Source organism: Anolis sagrei, chromosome Y, assembly GCF_037176765.1.
Source record: "Anolis sagrei isolate rAnoSag1 chromosome Y, rAnoSag1.mat, whole genome shotgun sequence".
Lineage (NCBI taxonomy): Eukaryota > Metazoa > Chordata > Lepidosauria > Squamata > Dactyloidae > Anolis > Anolis sagrei.
The window spans coordinates 25,124,586-25,148,422 of NC_090035.1; the positions used below are offsets into that span (position 1 = coordinate 25,124,586).

General features: G+C 45.5%; 1 protein-coding gene across 2 annotated transcripts in view; it reads left to right on the forward strand.

The window, feature by feature from the left end:
- The first annotated feature begins 343 nt into the window (after nt 1-343).
- The window catches only part of LOC137094705 (caskin-1-like), a 223,643-nt gene continuing 200,149 nt past the window's right edge, over nt 344-23,837 (forward strand). For both annotated transcript variants that reach the window (XM_067462172.1, XM_067462173.1), the window contains exon 1: nt 344-1,331. In XM_067462172.1, coding sequence (XP_067318273.1) covers nt 1,238-1,331 — 94 coding nt within the window. In that variant the 5' untranslated portion in view covers nt 344-1,237. The remainder of the gene's footprint in view (nt 1,332-23,837) is intronic.

The following is a 23,837-nucleotide window of genomic DNA, read 5'->3' on the forward strand; positions in this document are numbered from 1 at the left end:
TCAGAGAGGAAAAAACAAATATCCAGAAGCAAGAAATTTCCTGGTAAACCTGAAGGCCCCCTGCACACACTCTGAGACCCTCTTGTGTGCAGTTGGGAAAACAGAAAAAGGGAGAAAAGAAAGAAAGTAACAATGTATAGTTTTAAAACCCTTTTTGTTGGAAAGCATTTCAAAGCTGGTGCCTGAACAGCTCCAAAACCCAAACCAGAAAGGAAAAAGCAAACAGCCAGGAGGTGAGCAAGAGCCTTGCTGGTGAAACCGAAGGCCCTCTGCACGCGCACAGAGACCCTCTTGTGTGCAGTTGGGAAGAAAGAAAAAAGAGAGAGGAAAGAAAGGAAGGAAGCAGGAAGGCGCAGCTACAAACCCTTTTGCCGGAAAGCAATTCAAAACCGGTGCCAGACAGCGCCAAAACCCAGACCAGAGAGAAAGAAAAACAAATTCCAAGAGCAAGAAGAGCTTTCGTGGTGAACCCGCAGGAGGCCCTCTGCACGCGCTCAGAGACCCTCTCGCTTGCGGCTCTGAGAAGAAACCCAACCCACCCCGGCTGGCTGCGTGGGGAGTGGAGGCGAAGGCGCATCGGCGACTGCGTTTGGAGAGGGCCAGGGGGACCTTGCAGAGGCGGTCCTCGCGGCGTGTCCCGGGAAGCCCTCCGCCTGGTTGGCCCCGCAAACGGAAGCGGGGGGTTCCCCCTCCCTGGCCGGACCCTCCCCCGGCGGCTCCGCGGTCGGAGAGGCGAGGGCAGAGGCGGCGAAGAGGAGGCGTTGTGTGCGGGGCGCATCCCCGCCGCTCTTTCGTCGCGCTTCGGGGCCATGGCGCGGCGGCGGTGGCTGCTCCTTTGGCCGCCGCAGAGCCGGAGGAGGACGAAGGCGAGGCGGAGGCGGAGGAGGGGCTGCTGCTCCTGCTGAAGCTGCCGAGGCCTGGGAACCCCCCTCTCGCCGCCCGAGCCCCCCTCGCCATCCCCGTGCGCCCTGGACGCGCGCCTGCCTCCTGCCTGCCTGCCTCTCTCCATTGCGCACCGCTGCAGCCAGCGCCTCCCTCTTCCTCGCCTTTCTCCTTCTTCTCTCCTTCTTCCTCCTCCTCCCCGGAAGACCCGGGCCCCGATCCTCGGGGAGGAGGAAGGCGGGACCCCCTGCTGCGTCCCCCCCCCCCACAGGAGCCCCCTCTTCCTCCCTCCCTCCCTTCTTCCTCCTCCTTTGCTCCTTTCCTCCCTTCCTTCCTCCCTTCCTCTCCGCGCGCCATGGGCAAAGACCAGGAGCTGATGCAGGCGGTCAAGGCGGAGGACGTGGGCGCCGTCCAGAAGCTGCTGCAGAGGCCCAAGCCGGGCAAAGCCAGTGAGTGACCCCCCCCCCCTATTTTAGGGGGAGGGGGGAGTTGGGGTGGGTGGTGTTTTTTTTTTTTTTTAATGGAGAAGAGAGCAATTGAAGAGACGCTCAGGGCGCATCCTTTGGGCAGGAGATGCCCGGCGCTTTTCGGTCTCCATCAAGGGAGGGAGGGAATCAAGGGAGGGTTGGACGGGGAAAGAGAAGGAGAACTCAAAGGGGGAATGGAAGTGGAAAGAAAAGGGGAAACGTCAGGGGAAATGCTTCTTTTTTGGGGTGCCACATATTCAAATATATACACACATAACGTACAGATATGCAAATATATACACATACACAAATATACACACATACACATAACGTACACACATATGCAAATATATTTATATGCACATACATACATACACATAACATACACATACAAATATATTATATGCACATACACAAATATACGCACATACACATGATGTACACACCCATGCAAATATATACATACATGCATACATATCATATACATATAGCATACACACATATGCATATATATTTATACACACAAATACATGCATACATACAACATACACATATACAAATATATGCATATACACAAATATACACACATACACTTGACATACACACATGCATACATATATACATATAGCATACACACAAATGCATATATATACACACATATATATACACACATACATACACATAATATACACAAATGCAGATATATACACATACACACACAAATATGCACACATACACATAACATACACCCATATGCAAATACATACACAAATATGCATATATATTATATACATATAGCATACACACATATGCATAAATGTATGCACCCATTCAAATATATATGTACACATGCATACACAACTTACACATATGTAAATATATACATACACATAGATACACATACACATAGCATACACACACACATGCAAATACACACATATATACACACCCATATATATATATATATATATATATATATATATTTCATACATACACATATATACACACATGCATATATATACACACACACACAAACACAGAGAGAGGTGTGTAAAGGATCTCCTCTTCCCACTGCAAACAAGCAGGGAGGTCTCTGTCTCTCTCTTGCATCCCTGGGCCCCTCCCTAAGACCCCATTAAGAGGAGCTTTTTTAGGCCGCCCCCTCCCTTTCCCAGGCTTTTTGATCCCTTCCAGTCTTGCTATTAGTAAGGAGTCCGATGGGTGGATGTCATAAACTGCACAGATTCCTGGGAGAAAGGGTTTCTTCCTCCTCTGGGGGTTTTCCCTTCTGCAAAAGGTGGGAAGGAAGGGAAGGAGTAGGGAGGGAGGGGGTTTCCTGCTATTAATGGGGCTCCAATATGGCCGGATGCGGGCAGGCATGTCTGCTTGAATGGCACCATGGAAGGCATTTGGCCACTACTTGCCAATCTGCATAGCCCTCCTCTTGGGATGCGGAGAGACTGTGTCCACCTGGGCAAGATGCAGGGAACCCCGAACCCTGCCCCAAACCACCCTTTCAGAGGGTCTTATCTTTCTGTGCAGGAATCAATCCTAGAACTGCGTTGCAATTGAACATCTGTGCCACTTTGGCACTGGTTTGGCTGTGATGGGATTCAGGAGTGGAACCAGTCTGAGGCTACTTTGGCCAACCAGTGACACTTTAGTAGTGGTTTGGAATCTGGAATGCAACCAGTCTGAGGCCAGTTTGGCCAACCAGGACTCTGTTGTTGTTTCTTCCTCTTCCTCCTCCAAAGTGGATAGGCTGAATGTCCATCTCCCGAGAGTGCTTTGAATGCAATTTTCCTTCTTCTTGGCAAGGGGTTGGACTGGATGGCCCATGAGGTCTCTTCCAACTCTATGATTCTAGGATTCCTCCTCTTCTTTGTTTATTTATACTCTACTTTTTCTCTCCAAAAAGACTCAAAGCTGCTATTCTGGATCAGTTTCTATTTTGGATTGGTCTGGATGCTGGGTTGCAAGCAACATGAGGCTATTTTGGCCAACCATGGCTGCACCTACACTGTGGAAATAATAATGAATACTACTACTACTACTATTACTACTACTACTACTACTAATAATAATAATAATAATATTTTTGTTACTGGCAGCTTGACATTACTTGAACTGCAATGGCTCAATGCTATGAAGTCCTGGGAGTTGTTGTTTTGTAAGGCCTTCTCTGTCAAAGAGTACTGATGCCTCATTGAGCTACACCTTTCGGCATTGAGCCAAGGCAGTTAAAGTGGTGCCAAACTGCATTAATTCTGCACTGTAGATGCAGCCCAGGTCCTTGTCTCTGATTCCAGGATCAGTTGGGTGCAGCGTTGGTTTGGAACCAGTTTGATGCCTTCATGCCAGTTTGGCACTGGTTTGACTGTGTTTGTTTGGATGCAGGGATGCAACTAGTCAGAGGCCGGGATTTGGCTGACCAAGATCCTTTTTTCTATTCTGGATAAGGGACATTTTGGAACTGGTTTGGATGGATGCTGCTTGACATCACTTTGAAGCTATTTTGGCCAGCCAGGATCTTGATTCTATCCTGCATGGTTTGGTGCAGCTTTGATTTGGAACCCATCTATGCTGAAACCAAGAGGTCTTTCAGGCCTTGCCTGGGAACTGGAGGTCGTCTTCATTATTGCTATCAAATGAGTTTTTACCTGAAAGCCTGGATTCTGGGACCTCTCTGTGCTCTCATGCCACTTGCCCATTCTCCCTTGACATCTTCAACATCTTTCTTTCTGTCTGCAAAGTGTCAGACGTCTGGCAAGAGGCTGCGACTGAGACACCAAAGCACTGGCAGAAAGTGGGCACCTTGCCCTCCTCTTTTGCTTCTTTGGCGCTTTCTGTTTGTGTCTCTGAAGCTTTAGGCCTGGCTTCGTTCACCTTTTTTGCCCTCTGCTCCTTTCTCCCATCAAGGTGGCTTACAGAATTCAAAGCGAGCGTGTACATTACAATTATTAATATATTGCTAGTATTGTATTGCATTATTATTATTATCATCATCATCATCACCATCATCATTATCTTTCTTTTTCTGAACAGTTTTTGAGATATCTCCCTGATTGGCTTCTATCCATGGCATCAAATTCCATTGCTGTTGTAGTTTTTATTGGCATCTTTCTCTTTCCATTTGGCTCTTGAAATTTCTCTGATTGGAGCCTATTCCTGGCATCAAATTCTATTATTATTATTATTATTATTATTATTATTATTATTGGTATATTTCTCTTTCCTAACCACTCTTCAAATGTCTTCCTGATTGGCTTCTATCCATGGCATCAACTTCTATTATTGTTATTACTAGCTTTACCCGCCACGCGTTGCTGTGGCCAACCTTCTCTCCCTCTTTCTCTCCTTCTTTCAGTCCTTCCTTCGTTTCCTTTTCTTCTTTCCTTTCTTCCTTCTCTACCTGTTTACTTTCTTTCTTAGCTTTTTTCTCCCATCCTTCCTTCTCTTTATTTCTTTCCTTCCCTCCCTCTTTCTCTCCTTTCTCTTCTTCCTTTTTCCGTCTTTCCTCCCTTCCCTTTTTTCTTTCCTTCTCTCCTCCTTCCTTCTCTTCCTTTTTTCTTTCTCCTCCCTTTTTATTTTCCTTCCTCTTTCTCTCCTTTCTTCCCTCGCTATCTCTTTCCTTCCTTCCTTCGCTCTTGACTTCCAGTCTTCCTTTTTTTTCTTTCTTTTCTTCCCTCCCTTTCTCTTCTTCCTTCGCTTTTCCCCCTCTCTTCCCCTTCCCAAATTCCCCTTCCTTCCTTCCTTCCTTCCTTTCTTCGTTTTGACATCTTCCCTTCCCCTTCCCTTTCTTCTTTTTTCTATTTTTCTTTCCTTTCCTCCTTCCTTCCTTTCTCCCTTCTTTCCCATTCTCCTTCTCTGTATTTTTCTTTCCTACCTTTCTTCTTTCATATACCTTCTCAACTTCTTCTTCCTTCCTTCATACACCTTCCCTCCCTCCCTCCCTCCCTCCCTCCCTTCCTTTCCTTCCTTTCTCCATTCTTTCCCATCCTCCTTCTCTCCCTTTCTTCTTTCTTTCCTTCCTTTATTCTTTCATATACCTTCGCAACTTCTCTTCCTTCCTTCCTTCCTTCCTTCCTTCCTTCCTTCCTTCCTTCCCCTTCCCTTCCCCTTCCCACTTTTCTTCTTTCTTTCCTTCTTTCCTTCTTTCCTTCCTTCCTTGCTATTTACACCCCTTCCCCTCATTTCCGTCCTTCCTTCCCTCTCCCGCTTCCTTCCCTCCTTCCCCTTCCTCACCGATGGCGGAGCCAGACGGCGGTGTGCGGGAGCGGCCTGGGCCGGGCATTGTGGTGGCTGATTGGCTGTCCTCGGCAGAGCCGGGCCGTGGCCTCTCCCAGCTGGGCCATGAAGGCACGCAGCGTGAGCCTCCCGGGCAGCCTCCGCTGGTCACGCAGCATCCTGGCCCCCAGCGAGCACAGCCGGCTGAGCTCCAAGTCCCAGGCCGGGGCTTCAGCGTCAGTGGGTAGGCCGCGTTCTAGAACTGCAGTTCCCAGAGCGCATTGCATGTGTACTTCCTCCCCTGGGCACTGCGCATGCTCAGTTGGTTTTTGTAATTGTGAGTTTGTTGAAATGTTGTTTGGAATTTTCATGAGTGTTGTGCATACCTTGTGGGTTGAGGTATGTGCGGTTCGCCCAGACAAAGGAACAGCACATCTTAGTTTGTTTTATATAGCATCTGGGTGTAACAGCACAGTTTTTGCGTAAGTTGCAGTTTTTCTGCCTGGGCTGCCTGAATGGCCGTAAAGATTTTAGTTGGTCTGTTGCAGTTAAGCTTGCTGCCAGATTGAAAGAAAGTGAAGGAGCGGAGCTCCATTCTCGCAGCTCCATTCTCCCCTGCTTTTCGGCTCGCGTGTACACGCGTGGCCCAGTGGCTGCCTCTGGGTTTGCACGGCTGTGCAGAACCTAGCAACCCTCAGAGCTCTTTGGCGGTAGGCCTTAAATCGCAGAGCTCCAGCGGCAGTTCTTTTGGCTTGCACAGAGGCGTGGAGCCCAGTAGAACCAGGTCAGAATCCGGACAGGCCTGGCAACTCTGCTGCAGGATCTCGGCCGGAATAGTCGGCTGGTGGTGGCTCACCAGGATCTCGGCCAGAATAGTCGGCCAGGGGTGGCTCACCAGGATCTCGGCCGGAATAGTCGGCCGGGGGTGGCTCACCAGGATCTCGGCTGGAATAGTCGGCCGGCGGTGGTTTGCCTCTTCGCCCTTCGGTGGTGACCTCCCTTCACAGCGGGGACAAGGAGTTTCTTCTTTCCTCCCCTCCAGAGCCAGCCTTGGAGCCACGGAGCACGAGGTGTTTGAAAATTTGGTGAAGCCGCCATTTTAGCAGCTAGTGTCATACGACCAAAGGAAACTCCTCCCTCTTGTCGCAGGGGAGCAGCAACCGCCAATCAGTTGCCGTTTTGCAATTTGCCCGCCAAAGTTTGGCGCCAAAAGTCTCGATTTCTGCAAAGTGTAGTTTTGCTGTGCCATATATTGCATTTGCCTTTGCATAATTCATTGCATTTGCTTTTACTGTAAGTTTAAATTGCTGTGCATTGTGCTATTTACTGCTTTTGCTTTTGTGTAATTTAATTGCTGTAAGGGTTCATTATGTTGGCACAATCTCAAAGGGACACAAGTGAGATACCTACTACTGAGGCAGAAGGTAGGACTGAAAGGCCCCAAAGAGTTAAACACCCTTCAGCCAAGTTACTAGCCCAACTTGAGGAAGAAAAGGAATCCCTCCATGCGAAGTTAAGTTCAGCATGGGAGCGCATCACAATATTGATAGCCAGAATAGAAAGCTTAGGTATTACAAAGGTACCATCAATTTTAAAGTCAGACCTTGAAAAAACGTTTGGTCTTTGGAAAGGTTTGGTGACAAAGGTAGTCCAAGTTGTTGAACGCATAAATGCAGAGGACTCAGAGTCAGAAATAGTGGGTCTCTTAGCCGACACTGGGGAGAAAGAAGATAGGGTGAGGGCTACTTTAGATGCCCTAGAATCCAATGAAAGACAGTCTCCCTCATGTAGCCTTAAGTCTAGCCCTTCTAGCCAGGCATCTAGAATAAGGGAGCATGCTTTGTCTAAGCACAGCCACAAGTCTTCCACTGCTGGAAGCGCCATCTCCTCACTAGCGGCATTGTACATTAAAGAAGCTGCGTGCCTTGAGTTACAAAGTAAGATAGCAGAGGCAGAAGCTGACGCCAAGATAGCTGACCACACCCTCCACTTTAAAGCAGAAGAGCAGCGACTCCAAATTGAACAGGCCTAAAGACAAAGTCAATTAGAGATGATTAGAATGAAGATGGATGCTACTGCCAAAAGGATAAAGGCTGAGACTTTGGCTAAAGCCCTAAATGGGCAACTCACAGAAGAGAATGTAAGCCAGTTACCAACACAGGACCCTTCTTCCAAGGTGTTTGCTCACCTCAACAGCAGGCCCCTAAAGTTGCCTTCAAGTTCCCTGAAGAGCAGAGTGTCATAGCGGGGAGCTCATCCTTGCTCGTGTTACCTGTGCCTCCCACTAAGATCCCAGGACAGCCAACCAGGGCATGAAGGCCTAGCACCAATTGGGCCCTTCAGACAACTTCACAGGGAGCCATCGGTCCATCTGCAGGCAATGTCATCCCTCCAAAGAGCCAACAGTTGACACAAGGAGCATGGCGGGATTTCACCCCACAACAGCCAACGCCTCACTTGTTCCCGTCGACACCTGAATCCCAGATTGTTTCCATCTTCAGGAGCCCCAAAAGGGACCTTAAAGACAAAGGAGTTGAAAGGTTTTCAGATAAGCCTGAGGAATTTCTTCTCTGGAAGGTCACCTTCCAGAGAGCAATCAGAGACTTAAAGTTGCTGCCTGAGGAAGAATTGACTCTTTTGGCTGCGTGGTCGGGGCCAACTTCATCTTCGCAAGTTAAGAAGATCTACGCAGCCCATGTAGCCGATCCTGACAAAGCCTTGGAAAAGACCTGGGCCAGGTTGGAGCAGCGGTATGGAGCCAGCACAGAGATTGAAGCATCTCTTATGGACAAGCTCCAAAGGTTTCCAACCTTGAAGCTCAAAGACTTCAAACTTTTGTGGGACCTCAGCGATCTCCTTGCAGAGCTAGAGTCAGCCAAAGAGAATCCAGAGCTGCCTGGTCTCAAGTGCCTCAATCAACACCTGTCTCAGCGGCAGATCCTGAGCAAGCTTCCCTTCACCCTTCAAGAATCCTGGGGGAAGGAAGTTTTCAACTAGAAAGAAGCCCACACTCAAGCTTACCCTCCATTCTCCCATCTGGTCCAGTTTATCACCAGAGCGGCCAGAGAAAGGAACGATCCACAGATGGGCCTTCCCACCTTGTACCAAGGGGTCCAGCCAGAGAAGGCACCTAAAGTGGACAAGAAACCTTCCAGAGAGGCCAAAAGACGAATCAGTGTAAAGGCGGTTGAAACTCAGCACAACGAACTCAGCTCGGAGGTGAAAGAGGTGCTCTGTCCCATTCATCAGAAGCCCCACAGTCTGGCCAACTGTCGGGAATTTGGCAAGAAGCCATACAAAGGAAGACAACAGTTAGTCCAAAAGCAGGGCATCTGTTTTAGGTGCTGTGGAGCAATTCCACAAAGAAAGCATCAGGTGCGAAATGTGCAACAGCCCCAAGCATTGCACCGCAATGCACAACGCTGTCTCCCACACCAAAAGGGTCACGTCTTCAAGGGTAAAAACCACCTACCGAAGCCACCAACAAGCAGGAAGATGTTCCAACAGTCGCCTGCACTGAGCTGTGCTCTGACGCGCACCAGTTCAGAGTCTGCCATCCCATCTGCCTGGCAGATGTATATCCAACCAAGAGCCCTTGGCTTAAAAGGAGACTTTATGTGGCTTTGGACTCACAGAGCGACACTTCCCTGGCTACTCCAGAGTTCTTCCAAATGTTCGACCTAAAAACCAAGATAGTCGACTACACTATGTCGACGTGTGTAGGAAGAAAGAAGTTGCAGGGTCACATAGCTTCTGGTTTTGTTGTCTCCTCTTGCGACCAAAAGAGACAGTTCAAGTTGCCAGACCTCATTGAGTGTTCCTCCATCCCTCAGAACAAAAAGCAAATTGTTATCCGAGAAGTTGTGGAGGCCCATCCTCATCTGCGAAGGCTGAAGAATGCCATACCAGCTTTTCTGCCAGATGTGAACATTGCCCTTTTGCTTGGTTCGGACTGCCCGAACTTGTTCTGCGTGAACGACCAAGTTAAGGGACCTCCAGGTGCACCTATTGCACAACTGCTGCCGTTGGGCTGGACAGTTATAGGCCCAGTGTGCATAAACAAGATGCATCCTCCATCATCGTTGGACTCCAAGCAAGCACACGTGCTTAAAGGTGGACGTCCCACGATCATGCACAGCTGTCTGAGCCACATCTCAGTTTACTGTCAAGGAATAACGCCAGAGTATTCCTCCATCTTCGAAGTCTCTGAGAGGGACGAAGCCACAGCACTCTCAAAGGACGAACAGAGGTTCTTGGACATCATGAACTCTCAAGTCTCTCAAAGTCCAGAGGGAAATTGGATAGCCCCTCCGCCCTTTAAGTTAAACAGGCCCACTTTGCCTAACAACAGGTACATGACAGAAAAGAGACTTTGGTCTCTAAAAAGAAAGATGCAAAAAGACCCCAAAGTTAAAGAACAGATCGTTGGCTTTATGGAGGACATGTTTCAGAGCAACTATGCAGAGGCCTCTAACCAAGTGAGGACGGCGAAGAACATTGGTTTTTACCATTCCATAAAGTCACGCATCCCCAAAAGCCTGATAAGATCCGAATTGTTTTCGATGCCAGTGCCACATGTCGGGACGTTTCACTTAACAATGTTTTGTTAAAGGGACCAGATCTCTTAAACAGTTTGCTCGGCGTCATCTTGAGATTTAGAGAAAAGGAGTTTGCTGTCATCGCGGACATCCACAAGATGTTCTATGCCTTCTTAGTCCTCCCTGATCATCGCAGTGTACCTCAAGTTTTTGTGATACGCTGACACCCAGAACTTGAGTGACGTTTGAGTCTTCCAGATGCGCATACATGTCTTCGGAAACACCCCGTCTCCAGCCGTTGCAAACTACTGCCTCAAAAGAACTGCAGACGAGTTTGGTCACCTGTTTAGTCCAGAGGTCACCAGCATAGTCAACCACAATTTCTATGTAGATGACCTTTTGGTTTTTTTTGGGTCTGTCAATCAAGCCATCCAAATAGTACACGAGGTGCAAACTTTGTTAAAGGGTGCCAACATTCGCCTGCACAAACTGCTGTCCAACAACAGACAAATTTTGCAAACCTTTCGCTCAGAAGACCTGGCGGAAAGCAATGTTTGTGAGTTATTTAAAGGATTACGTTCCCAGTCTAGTTTAGGGCTTCTTTGGGATGTGAAAACGGACCATCTTTCTTTAAGAGCGTCCAAATTTCAGTTTGTGAGCACGAAGAGGCAGATGCTTTCTGCCATCAACGGGGTATTTGATCCCTTAGGCATTTGATCCCTTAGGCCCCTGTTCTGATCATTGCTAAGCTTCTGTTCAGGCAGGTGATTCAAGAAAAGACACGATGGGACCAAGAGCTGACCCCATCAGTGAAAACAGCTTGGACAGACTGGACTTCCCAAGCTGAAGGACTAGAAACCATCACAGTTCCCAGACAATTTGTTCCCTGCAAGGCGATGATAGAGCCCACCACAGAACTTCACATCCTCTGTAATGCATCTGAACGAGCCATAGTGGCTGTAGGATACATGCGGCAAAGGGACAAGGATGTTTGCCACGGTGGTTTCATCATGGCAAAAGCCAAAATAGCTCCTATGGGGACTTCCATACCCCGGCTGGAATTGTGTGCAGCAGTTCTTGCAGTCCAGCTCTGGCGCATCATACAGCAAGAAATAGGAGATTTGTTTCAAGACGTTCATTTTCACACAGACAGTACGGTTGTGCTTGGCTACATCAACAACACAACCAAAAGATTTAAGGTATATGTGGCTAATAGAATCAACAACATTCTATCTAGTTCTGTGCCTAGCCAATGGCATCATGTCGGCACCAGCAACAACCCAGCGGATATCGCTTCCAGAGGAGCTTCAGCTCAACGAGTTTTATATTCCAGTTGGCTAACAGGTCAAAAATGTTTGACAGATGTCAACTTTCCGTTTGTTTTTGCTCCAGAGTCTGTTCCAGAGTCTGTTCCAGAGATATTGCCAGAGTCTGTTCCAGAGATAAAAGCCTGCAAGACGACCACAGAAATCCAGTTGGTCTTGCTTGGAACCACACCGTTTCGAGCGTTTTTCGGAGTGGCATAGTCTTCAGAGAGCAGTTGCTAGACTCATACATCGTTTAGCCTACAAAGACAGTGAGCCTTTACAGGTCCAGGACATAATAAAGGCTAAGGGAGTCGTACTCAAATCAGTTCAGAGATATGAGTTCAAACAGGAAATAGCTAGGTTAGAGCAAGGGCTCAACACCCCTAACCAGAGTTCTCTTAATGAGTTAAACCCATTTTTAGACAAAGAGGGTATTTTGAGAGTGGGAGGGAGGTTAGCTAAGGCTAAACTCAAAGTGTGCATTAAAAACCCCATCATCATACCCCCCAATAGCCACATTGCACTGCTGCTCGTTCACCATTGTCATGAGAAAATCCATCACCAGGGTCGAACCCTAACTAAGGCAGCCCTTAGAAATAAGGGTCTGTAGGTGGTTAATGCCAAAAGGTTGGTCAACAGTGTAATTTTCAAATGTGTTAAATGCAGGCGCCTTAGACGTAGCTGCCAAAGCCAGATAATGGCAGATCTACCTCAAGATAGGACTTTGACAGACCCCCCCCCCCCTTTTCCTACGTGCGAATTGATGTGTTTGGTCCTTGGGAAATTGTTACCAGGAAAACCAGGGGTGGTGTTGTAAATAGTAAAAGATGGGCGGTTTTGTTTACTTGTTTGTCAATACGAGCTGTCCATATAGAGGTTGTAGAGGGTATAGATACTTCAACTTTTTTAAATGCATTGAAAAGGTTCATAGCCCTCAGATGCCCAATAAAATCCCTTCGTTCAGACTGTGGCACCAATTTTGTAGGTGCAACCAAAGAACTGAACTGTGTGGCTAAGTTTGAGAGAGATAGTAAGGTTCAGGACTTCACTAACAGTGAACAAATTATTTGGTCATTCAATGTTCCCCATGCTTCCCACATGGGTGGTGTTTGGGAGAGGTTGATTGGCATTAGTCGCAAGATCCTTAATGACATGCTTCTGAACCATAGGTCTTTGACTCATGACGTTTTAGTGACACTTATGGCGGAAGTTACCGCGATCATCAACAACCGGCCACTGGTTCCCCTTACCAGTGACCCTGAGAACTTACAAACATTGACTCCTGCACTTATTCTGACACAGAAAGTGCCAGGATGGAAAGACATTATGAATCCAGTTCTGGACGGAACTCACCGTGCCCTGTGGAAACAGGTGCAGACTTTAGCCAACCACTTCTGGAAGAGGTGGAAGGCTGAGTACTTAAGCCAGCTTCAAACCAGTAGAATCTGGCAAAACCCACAGGACAATATTGAGGTGGGCAACGTTGTGTTGTTAAAGGACAGAGACTTGCCCTGCCATGCTTGACCAATGGGCATTGTTCTAAAGACCTTTCCTTGCCCTGATGGTAAGGTCAGGAAAGTTCAGTTAAAGATTTACAACAAGGACAAAATGTCTGTCCTGGACAGGCCAATCAGTGATCTTGTATTGCTCGTGGATAGTGTTTAATGTTTTTACTGTTTTAGTGTTATGTATACAAAGGTGTTTGTATATGTTTAGCGGTAAATTCCCATATCCTGGAGAATTTAAACGGGGAGTGTTCTGTCTCCCAGGAGACTGGGTTTATTGCCTTTTTTGGTTGTTTGATTCGGCTGCTTTTGCCCTTTCTTTTAGAAGCTTCTGCAGCTTTGCAAGTCCTGGAGTTGCAGCCAAAGGCGGGAAAAAGGGGAACCAGCCTGCAAACTCTTTGCAGTGATTGGCTTAGGGGGCAGCTCTTAGAGCCCGCCCTTTTTCCTGGGGAGAGTTTTCCTTCTTGGAGTCTCCCTACCCTGTTCAGTTTCATAGAAGCCTTTTGGATGCGCTGAGGGCCAAATAGGGCAGCCCAGAAAAAACCACCGCAAAAACTACCAACTACCTACTACTGAGAATTGAGATAGCATAGTTAGGTAAGCTAAATTAACAACTATTGAGCTATTGAGAATTAAGATAAGTACAATTGAGAACTATTGAATGGAGGAGTATTTGGTTACGTATAGTGATATAAGTTTAATTGACTATTGAGAGAACAATTGTATTGAGTATTGAGAACAACTGTTGAAATAAATATCCCCCTTTTGATGTTTAGACCTTGCAGTGGACTCCATTTTTTATTATCTCAATTTTCTCCAGAAAGCCCCAGCGGTTCGCCCAGACATAGGAACACCACATCTTAGTTTGTTTTATAAAGCGTCTGGGTGTAACGGCACAGGCACTCTCTCTCTCTCTCTCTCTATCTATCTATCTATCTATCTATATATATACTAGCTGTGCCCTGCCACGCGTTGCTGTGGCCTATAGTAAAACTTATCAAAGTTGAGGTAGATATCTGGACTATTATGAAAGAGAGGTACCTACCTATTCCTTCCCCCTTTTCCTCCCCCTTTCTCTCCTTTCTTCCTTCTCTACCTCTTTCTTTCTTTCCTTCTTTCACTACTTGGTTTCATCCTTCTCTCTTTCCTTCATTCCCTCCCCCTTTCTTCCTTTGCCTTTCTTCCCTCCCTGTTTGCTTCCTTCTTTCACTTTTTATTTCCTTTTATTTCACCACCATCATTACAATAACAATAATGCAATGCATTGCCTCTGGGACCTGACACCTCTCCCATTCCCCCTAAAAGGGTCTCAGAGGAACAATAGCATAATAATAATAATAGAAATAACAACCTTTACCCGCCACGTGTTGCTGTGGCCAATCTTCCCTCTTTCTCTCCTTCTTTCCCTCCCTCCTTCCTTCCTTCCCATCTTTCCTTCTCCTCTTCTTTCTCTATCTCTTTCCTTCCTTCCCCCTTTTTCTTTCTCTTCTGCTGTCTCTCTTTTCTTTCCTTCCATCTTTCCTTTTCTTTCCTTTTCTTCTTCCTCTAACTTTCCTCCCTTCCCCCTTTTTCTTTACCTCCCTTTCTCTTTCTTCCTTCTTTCCTTCCTTCCTGTCTTTCCTAGATTTTGACAGGGCGGGAAGGGGCGGGGTGGGGTTTGGAGGTGGCCTGAAGTAAAAGGAGGTAAGATTGGGGCAGGGGAGCGATGGAGCGTGGGGTTGCGTGTGTGTGCGGCGGCGGGGGGAGTGATGGAGCCTGGGGTTGCGTGTGTGTGTGCAGCGGCGGGAGGAGTGGGGTTGTGTGTGTGTGTGTGGCAGGGTGTGTGTGTGTGCGGGAAGCGGCGCAGCGGAGCTTGGAGTGGGCATGGTTTCCGCAGAGGGAACGTTGGCCTAAAAGGGTCTCAGAGGAATAATAATAGCATCATCATAATAATAGAAATAACAACCTTTACCCGCCACGTGTTGCCGTGGCCAACCTTCCCTCTTTCTCTCCTTCTTTCCTTTGTTTCCTTCCTTCCCTCCCATCTTTCCTTCTCCTCTTCCTTCTCTATCTCTTTCCTTCCTTCCCTTTTTCTTTCTCTTCTGGTCTCTTTTCTTCCTTCTCTCTTTCCTTCCCTCCCTCTTTCTCTACATCTTCCCCCTTCCTTCACTCCCTTTCCTTCCTTCATTCCCTTTTTTTTCCTTCTGTCCTTCCTTCCTTCCTTCCCCCTTTTTCTTTCTCTTCTGGTCTCTTTTCTTCCTTCTCTCTTTCCTTCTTTCCTTCCCTCCCTCTTTCTCTACATCTTCCCCCTTCCTTCACTCCCTCTTTCCTTCCTTCATTCCCTTTTTTTCCTTCTCTCCTTCCTTCCTTCCTTCCCCCTTTTTCTTTCTGTTCTGGTCTCTTTTCTTCCTTCTCTCTTTCCTTCTTTCCTTCCCTCCCTCTTTCTCTACATCTTCGCCCTTCCTTCACTCCCTCTTTCCTTCCTTCATTCTCTTTTTTCTTTCCTTCTCTCCTTCCTTCCTTCCCCCTTTTTCTTTCCCTCCCTCTGTCTCTCATTTCTTCCTTCTCTACCTCTTTCCTTCCCCCTTTTTCTTTCTCTTCTGCGGCTGGGCACCAATGCGCATGCTCAGTTGTTTTGCCGTTTTGTGAGTGTGTTGTGTTGTTTTTCATTTTGAGTAGATATGTTTGTACCTTGTGGGTTGTGTTATGGGCATGGGAATTTTGGTTAAGTTTCGTTGGGGTTTTTTTTGAGTTTTGTTGTTTTGCCGTTTTGTGAGTGTGTTGTGTTGTTTTTCATTTTGAGTAGGTATGTTTGTACCTTGTGGGTTGTGTTATGGGCACGGGGATTTTGGTTAAGTTTCGTTGGGGGATTTTTGAGTTTTGTTGTTTTGCCGTTTTGTGAGTGTGTTGTTGTGTTGTTTTTCATTTTGAGTAGATATGTTTATACCTTGTTGGTTGTGTTATGGGTACGGGGATTTTGGTTAAGTTTCGTTGGGGGATTTTTGAGTTTTGTTGTTTTGCCGTTTTGTTAGTGTGTTGTTGTGTTGTTTTTCATTTTGAGTAGATATGTTTGTACCTTGTGGGTTGTGTTATGGGCATGGGGATTTTAGTTAAGTTTCGTTGGGGGATTTTTGAGTTTTGTTGTTTTGCCGTTTTGTGAGTGTGTTGTTGTGTTGTTTTTCATTTTGAGTAGATATGTTTGTACCTTGTGGGTTGTGTTATGGGCATGGGAATTTTGGTTAAGTTTCGTTGGGGGATTTTTGAGTTTTGTTGTTTTGCCGTTTTGTGAGTGTGTTGTTGTGTTGTTTTTCATTTTGAGTAGATATGTTTGTACCTTGTGGGTTGTGTTATGGGCATGGGAATTTTGGTTAAGTTTCGTTGGGGGGTTTTTGAGTTTTGTTTCCTCGTTGGATGCCCCTAACAAATTTATATATATATATATATATATATATATATATATATATATATATACACACACACACACACACACACACACATACACACACTATATATATATATACAATATATATATATACAATATATATATATATATATATATACATATATACATATATATATACATATATATATACATATATATACACACACACACACTAGCTGTACCCGGCCACGCGTTGCTGTGGCGTAGTGTGTTGTTATGGAAAATGAAGTACTGACAAAGTAGTGGTATTTAAGAACTGTTATTTACTAATACTTGTGGATACACAATATTTTTGGTTGTTCCTGTTTTCGTGTTGATGTAGAGATTTTGTGGTTTGCCAACTCTAGAACAGGCAACATACAACTGTCCATGTGAAAAGCATTCGGTGTCTAGATCTATGCCACAGAATTGTAATGAATGTCCTTGTGCTTTGTTGATTGTCATTGCAAAAGCCAGTCGAATAGGGAATTGGAGCCTGGTGAATTGAAATGGCATATCTGTAGGAATCATTGGAATGCGTGGGATTAGTACATCTTCTCCTTTGAAAGGTCCTGTCAGGATTGTTGCTTCGATGACATTGCGCATTAATGTTTTCACTGCTAGACGTGTGCCGTTACACAGTTTTGGTTGATCGATGTTTCTCAACATGATAATAGGGATGCCCACTTTTAAATGTAGTATGTGTGGTGGTAGGCCTGGGAGATCCAAAGAATTCAAGAATTCTGTGGGGTATTTAACAGCCTCATCCGGTTCCACAACAGTGTCAATCGATTTGTATGTTATTGATTCACTGGGAATGGTGGACTGTATGATATGGTTCAGTGTGTAGACGTCTGTGTTTGTTGGTGCTAGAATAGCTCGTTGACTTATCCAGTAGTGGTTTTTGTAGTTGTTTTGTATGTTTGGAAATACATTTTCTATTAATTCTTGTTTTGATTCCACAGTAGTGCAGAAGTTCGGTGGGAATGTAATGTGGCCTGTGGTCTGATCTGGTGGTACGTGATCATTTCCTATGTCTAGCAATTGTTGGGAGAATATTTGTGCTGACGGGTCTTTCTGGAGTTGGACACGCATATTGGTTGTTAAATGTAATGTTTTAACATGTTGCCACAAAATGGAGTATTTAAGGGAAGCATTGATTTCATCAGCTGGTGTGGATCGTGGTATGACTGGTAATGTTTGTCTAAAATCTCCTGCCAAAAGTATTATTGTACTTCCAAAAGGTGTTTTGGTGCCATGTAAATCTTGTAGTGTTCTATCTAGAGCTTCAAGGGATTTCTTGTGTGCCATTGTGCATTCATCCCAAATTATAAGTTTGCATGTCTGTAGTACTTTCCCCATGCTGGATGTTTTGGAAATGTTGCATATTGGAGTTTCAATGTATTGTAAATTTAATGGTAATTTCAAAGCAGAATGCGCTGTTCTTCCACCTGGTAGTAACGTTGCTGCTATTTCTGAGGAAGCAAGAGCCAAGGCGATTTTTTTTGAGATATAATTGTTGCCAGAATCAGTGTAATGAGAAATGTTTTGCCAGTTCCTCCTGGTGCATCTAAAAAGAAGATTTCTCCTTTTCCATTCTGAACAGTATCCATTATTTGATCGTAAATTTGTCTTTGTTCTGGCGTAAGCTTAGGTATATTAGATTGTACATAAGTAGACTGTTCTGTAATGTTGTAATGGAGTTCTTGATGGAATTGTGCCTTGAATGTAGGAGGTGTCTGTCGATTTGGTGTTGGCATTCCCAGTAATTTCAGAGGTTTGTTTGCGACTTGTAAGCAATAATCCTCAATCATGATCAGCACTTCATTGTATATTTCTGTGGTGTGTTCCTGAGAGATGTCGGTGTGTCCCTTATTTGTCTGATGGAAAATATCTTCAGCCATGTGCGATTTATATTTTTCCCATAAGTGTGATGGAGATGATGGAGAGCAGGCGGTCAAAATGATGACAAAGAGTGGCCGAATTTGTTTGGGATGTGATGTGTTGCATGCTTCAGTGATGCAGTCTTCCCAGTGGTGGTCGTTCTCCAACAAATTGAGAGCTTGACAGGCACTTCGAAATGTGTCATGTGTTATTCTGTGGACAGTTCTCAAGTTGTGGAAGGATGTTGGTCCTGGTATGTTTACCAATAGTATACGAAGAAAGAAACATTCATCTTGTTTGGGATGGATGGTGTACAACCTTCCTATGGTGGTGTCTTTGAATATGCCTGGTTGTCCTTTAACTGGTTCTCCGCGTTTGCGTCTTTGAAAAGTTTTTTTGGTTGTATCCCATGTGTAGTATGTTGGGACTTGTGAGTAAAGGAGTGTTTTTGCAAATGGGTCTGTGTGACATAACGTGAAGAATGCTGTGAGAGTTGTTGGTGGTGGATTGTGAACGATGTGTTGCATTGTCGATGGTGTGAAATAAACCCGTTGTCCATTTTCCAAATGAATAGCCAGGTGAACTACAGGAGGACTTCGCTCATGTATTGGAAATGATAGAATGCGCCAGACAGCCTCATTGCTGCTTATGTATCGTCCTGCCTGATATTGTGTGATTTCATCGATGTCTCTGTGTAGTTTGTTTTCAGTTGTTTGGATGCCGAATACTGCCATGTCACTGCCTTTATTTACATATTTACAAATGTACTTGATGGATTTCACAGAGTTGCAGTATTCGACATTTATGTGTGCTCTGTATGTTTTAGAAAGGAGAGGCGAGTATGGAACGACCCAGCGATTATCTACTTGTATTTGAGTGTTTCGCATGTGTATGATTGCTAACTGTCCGCCATCTTCTACTGATCTTCTGTATAATGGGTATCCATCATGTCCTGTAACTGTGTGTGGTAGTAGTGTGCGAGGATATCGCTTGGAGCACTTCCCATCTTTCATACATGGTGATTTTGGATTCAGTGTGCCGCATGGTCCATGTATCATATGTTTTGTCACAATAGCATGCAATTCCTTATCTAAATTAGGATTGGGTATTTCTGCACTGATAACATTATCTATGTCCTTGGAAGTGATTTTGAGGTGGAGCCAAAGGTGTATATGTGCGTGTGGCAATCCTCTCTTTTGCCATTCAACGGAGTACATCCAGCAGCGTACTTTGCCAAACACTTCATGTTTTACCATGAAGTTCATGAGGGATTTCAGTTTCTGTCGAAATACGCAGGCTGTGATGTCATGTCTATCAACCGTTTTCTGATCTGGAAGTAGGAGGTGTTGTATACTTTGCCAAGCAGGATTACATGTAAATGTGATGAATAGGTCTGGACATCCATAGTGACGTACATACTCGATTGCATCTTGTGCATATTCGTGCATATGACGTGGGCTGCCTGTGTATGATGATGGGAGAATAGTTAATTTCCCTATGTTGGTTGTATTTCCATCATTGACCACTGCATCTTGTAAATGTACATATTCTTCTGAGCGTAGCTTGGATTGATTGAAGCGGATGAATTGTAAACATTCTGATTCGATTTTAGCGTACATATCAACGATATATTGGTGGAAAACTTGACGACATAGTAAAATGTGATTGTCTTCATTCTGTCTAATCATGATTCTGTAAGAGTAATAGTTCATAGCACTGCATTTCATTTGTGTGTCTTGTCCGGTGATGGGATTTTTCATTTTGATGTTAAAGTGATAACCATCAGCTCCATCCCAAAAGATGATGGGGTACTGTAGGGCATCATAGCATCGATGAGTTTCTGGTACTTTGGTTAATTGTTCATTTCTCCGTTGTAGAACGATATCTCTTGGTTGAAATTGATCTCCGACAATAACAATTGCTACTTCATCGATAGTGGGTGCATTGTATCTTCGTACATGCTCTCCGGTAGATGTTTTGTCAGCGTGGATAATGATCTTGTGAGTGTCTGATGGCATCATGTCAAGTGCTGTCTTGAATAAAGAGACTAAAGGGTTGTTTTCGTGAAGTAGGTGTTGTAGTTGTGATAGAATGGACCTTTTTATGGTGGGAGAAAGAGAGCAGCGGGCATTGAGTTCCTCTTCTTCTTCACCGATAAAATACATTTGGAGGAATTTATGATGTTCATGTTCTTTTGGAAGCAGTGAGCCTGCAGTATGATAGATCTGTCCTTTCACTTTGAATGTTGGCATAAATGGTGCAGTGACAATGTCAGCCCTGAACGACGTCATCTGGAAGCATGAGTTATATCTCCTGATATTTGATAGGAAATGTCTGGAATCGGGTGTTTCTCCGGTTAGTAAAGTTTTCAGTGGCTCTGGTGGTTCTCCAAGTGGTGTTAGTTGGACTTTTCCAGCGGCACAACACATTCCTTTTGTTTCTCCTGGAAATTTGAGTGCCTTGCAGTGTGGACACACTGTTGTTAGATTGCCAATTATTACTTCATGGGCTAGACTGTAGTCCTCTGAAGGGTTGTACCGGAATGCTAGGCGGTGGTATTTGGTGTATTGTTGTATACGAAGTTGTTCTTCTTTGTTTTGCTTTCTTTGTTTGTTGTGTGATCGTTGTTGATCTGTTGCTGTTGTCCGTCTGTGTTATGTTTTCATACGTGCTTCTTGAAGTCTAGCTGCACATTGTTCAGCATCTTCGATGGCACGCCTTTGCGCAAGTTGCTGTCTGTAGAGCTGTTTAGCTGTTGCTTTCTCTTCATTGGTTTGTTTTGAAATGGCCTGTCGATTTGATTTTGCTTTGCGAGTACGGGGGCCTAAGTTGGTTTTACTTCGAGGCATTTTTTAGGAGGTTGTCCTGTGAAAGAAGAGAAAGGTATAGTAATGTTGTTCACATGTTTTGGAAGAGTTTTGGAAACTCAAAGTTACTTGTGATTTGAATGTAATACTCCTGTTTCTTGGCAGGGGGTTGGACTGGATGGTCCATGAGGTGTCTTCCAACTCTGCGATTCTATGATTCTATGAATAGAGCAGTGTTTGTGAAAATGGATCTTTTTGACATAAGGCGAAAAATGGTGCCGGAGTTGTTGCTGGTGGATTGTGGACTATGTGTTGTATTGTTGTTGGTGTGAGAGAAACCCATTGTCCATTTTCCAGATGTAGTGCCAGGTGTAGTACAGGAGGACTTCGTTAATGTTTTGGAAATGATGGAATGTGACACACAGTTTCATTGCTGGTTATTTGTGTTCGTTCCTGATACTGTGTGATGTCATCGATAGAAGTGTGTATTTTGATCACTTGTTTGGATGCGGAAAACTGTCATGTCACTGCATTTATTTAGGTATTTACAAAGGTACTTGATGGATTTTACGGAGTTACAGTATTTGACATGTATGTGTGGTCTGTGTGTTTTTGTAAGGACTGGCGAGTACAGAACGACCCAGCGGTTATCTACTTCTATATGAGTGTTTCACATGTGTGTGCTTGGTAAGTGTTGGCCATCCATCATGTTCTGTGAATGTGTGGGGTAGTAGTGTGGAAGGATATAACTTTGAGCATTTGCCATGTATCATGCATGGTGATTTAGGATTCAGGATGCCGGATGGTCCATGTATGATATGTTTTTTCGGAATAGCATGGAATTCCTGCATCAGGATTGGGTATTTATGCGCTTATTTCAGCTTCTGTGTAACCCCTGTATTATAGTGTTAGTGTCAAATAAGTTTGTTAGTGTATTTCTGTGAGACGTCTGTTAGACGTGGTATGTCTGTGTTTTGAAGTAATGAGTAAGTGTAGGTTTGTAATAAATGCAATGTATTTGTGTTAGTGTGTGAACAGTATTTATTGGTGTTTGTTTGTGATAGTTGTTGTGGAGAATGCCTGCGTGGTATTGCATGTTTTCAGAATTCTTCCTTTAGTTTTAATATAGGTTCCTTATAAAGAGAAATAAATGAATCTTGTGTGACCTGTAATGTACATAAAATAATGATGTAGAGAGGCATCTGTGGCAGTTTGGTAGATTAGATGTAATGTAAGTAGATGGTGGCAATTATGGTAGAGTATTTTACCAGGTTTGAGAATTAGCGTAGAGGTCCGTAGGAAATTTCTTAAGTGTTGCCTTTTGTGAAAATGGTGGTGGCAGGGGAGGTGGGTTGGGTTTTGTCAGGGTGGGAAGGGGCTGGGCGGGGGTAGAAGGGGGCGTGGCTTGGTGGTGACGTGAGCTGGGTTAGAGGGAGGAGGGGGAGTTGGGATGGGTGTAGACAGAGTGGAAGGGGGCGTGGCTTGGTGGTGACGTGAGCTGGGTTCCGGTTCCGGAACTGGTTCCGGTTCCGGTTCCGGTGGGCAAACAGCTGTAAGATCTCAAGCTGTGCCAGCTGAGGAGTTAATCGAGCGAAATCTAAGGTGATCAATTCCCCAACCCTCCCAGTGTAAGGAGATTTGGATCTGGAACAACTAGGGGTCTTGAATGAGACCTTAATGGTCCAAATCTGCCTGAGGGAAGGGAAAGAGGCTGCGGGGCAACGAGGTAGAGCGCCGCCATTACATCTCGGCAAGCTCCCTCAGAAATAATATCCTACCTGATACCTAGGACCCTGGTATTGCCTCTGCGGGGTCCTAGATTCCTTCCCTGCCAGAGATTGAAGCTCTCCCTGCCTATCTGCCTCATTCAATCAGGGAGGAGGCGGGGGAGCTCAGGTCGACTGCTGCCTCTGCTGAGCCAAGGGAAACTCCTGCGCCAGTACTCCGGCTGGCAGCTTCTCCTTTGACATCGCAGGGAGGGGGAGAAATGCCCGCTAGCCCCTGCGAATAGCTTTTCATCCGCCATCAGGGGAGTTGAGACACACCGCAGGCCTGCCGAGGTGACGCTCCTCCATTTGGCCCTCCTTCCTGTCGGGCCCATGCCATCAGAGGCAGCCGAAGCTTGAAGCACTCCGCGGGCCCACTAAAAAGAGGCTTGGCTTGGCCTATAGAAGAGGAGTCTCCATTACATCACCACGAGGCCGCCCACCCGCCTCTCTGGATCCAGCGTTTTGGTCCGGCGTCTGTTATTGCTGCCATCGAACTCATAGGAACATTCGACATCTGCCAACACTGCCATCTCTGGCTGGAGGTGTAAATAACAGCAATACTATCCACTGCCATCGAACTCATAGGAACATTCGACATCTGCCAACACTGCCATCTCTGGCTGGAGGTGTAAATAACAGCAATACTATTCATTGCCATCGAACTCATAGGAACATTCGACATCTGCCAACACTGCCATCTCTGGCGGGAGGTGTAAAGAACAGCAATTTATCCATTCTGCTGCAGGAAATGGTGCTACGCTTTTCAGCCATTGCCCACGTTATAAAGACCATCTCCCACTAACTGTACCATCTCTTCTCCTGGACAGTCGAGAAGATATGGGGTCCGGGCTGAGGGTGCCGGTTTGCTCGTTCACGGGCTCTGCAGCTGGGTCCTTTGTTTTGAATCGACTGCCCTAGTTGAGTGACTTTAGGAATCGACGAGGGCACTGCTCTGTTAAAGCACTTTAACCCAGCACTTTAAGTCTGTTGGCCCTATCAGTACTGTGTCTTAGATAATATCAAGTATTACTGTTAAGCACTTTAACCCAGC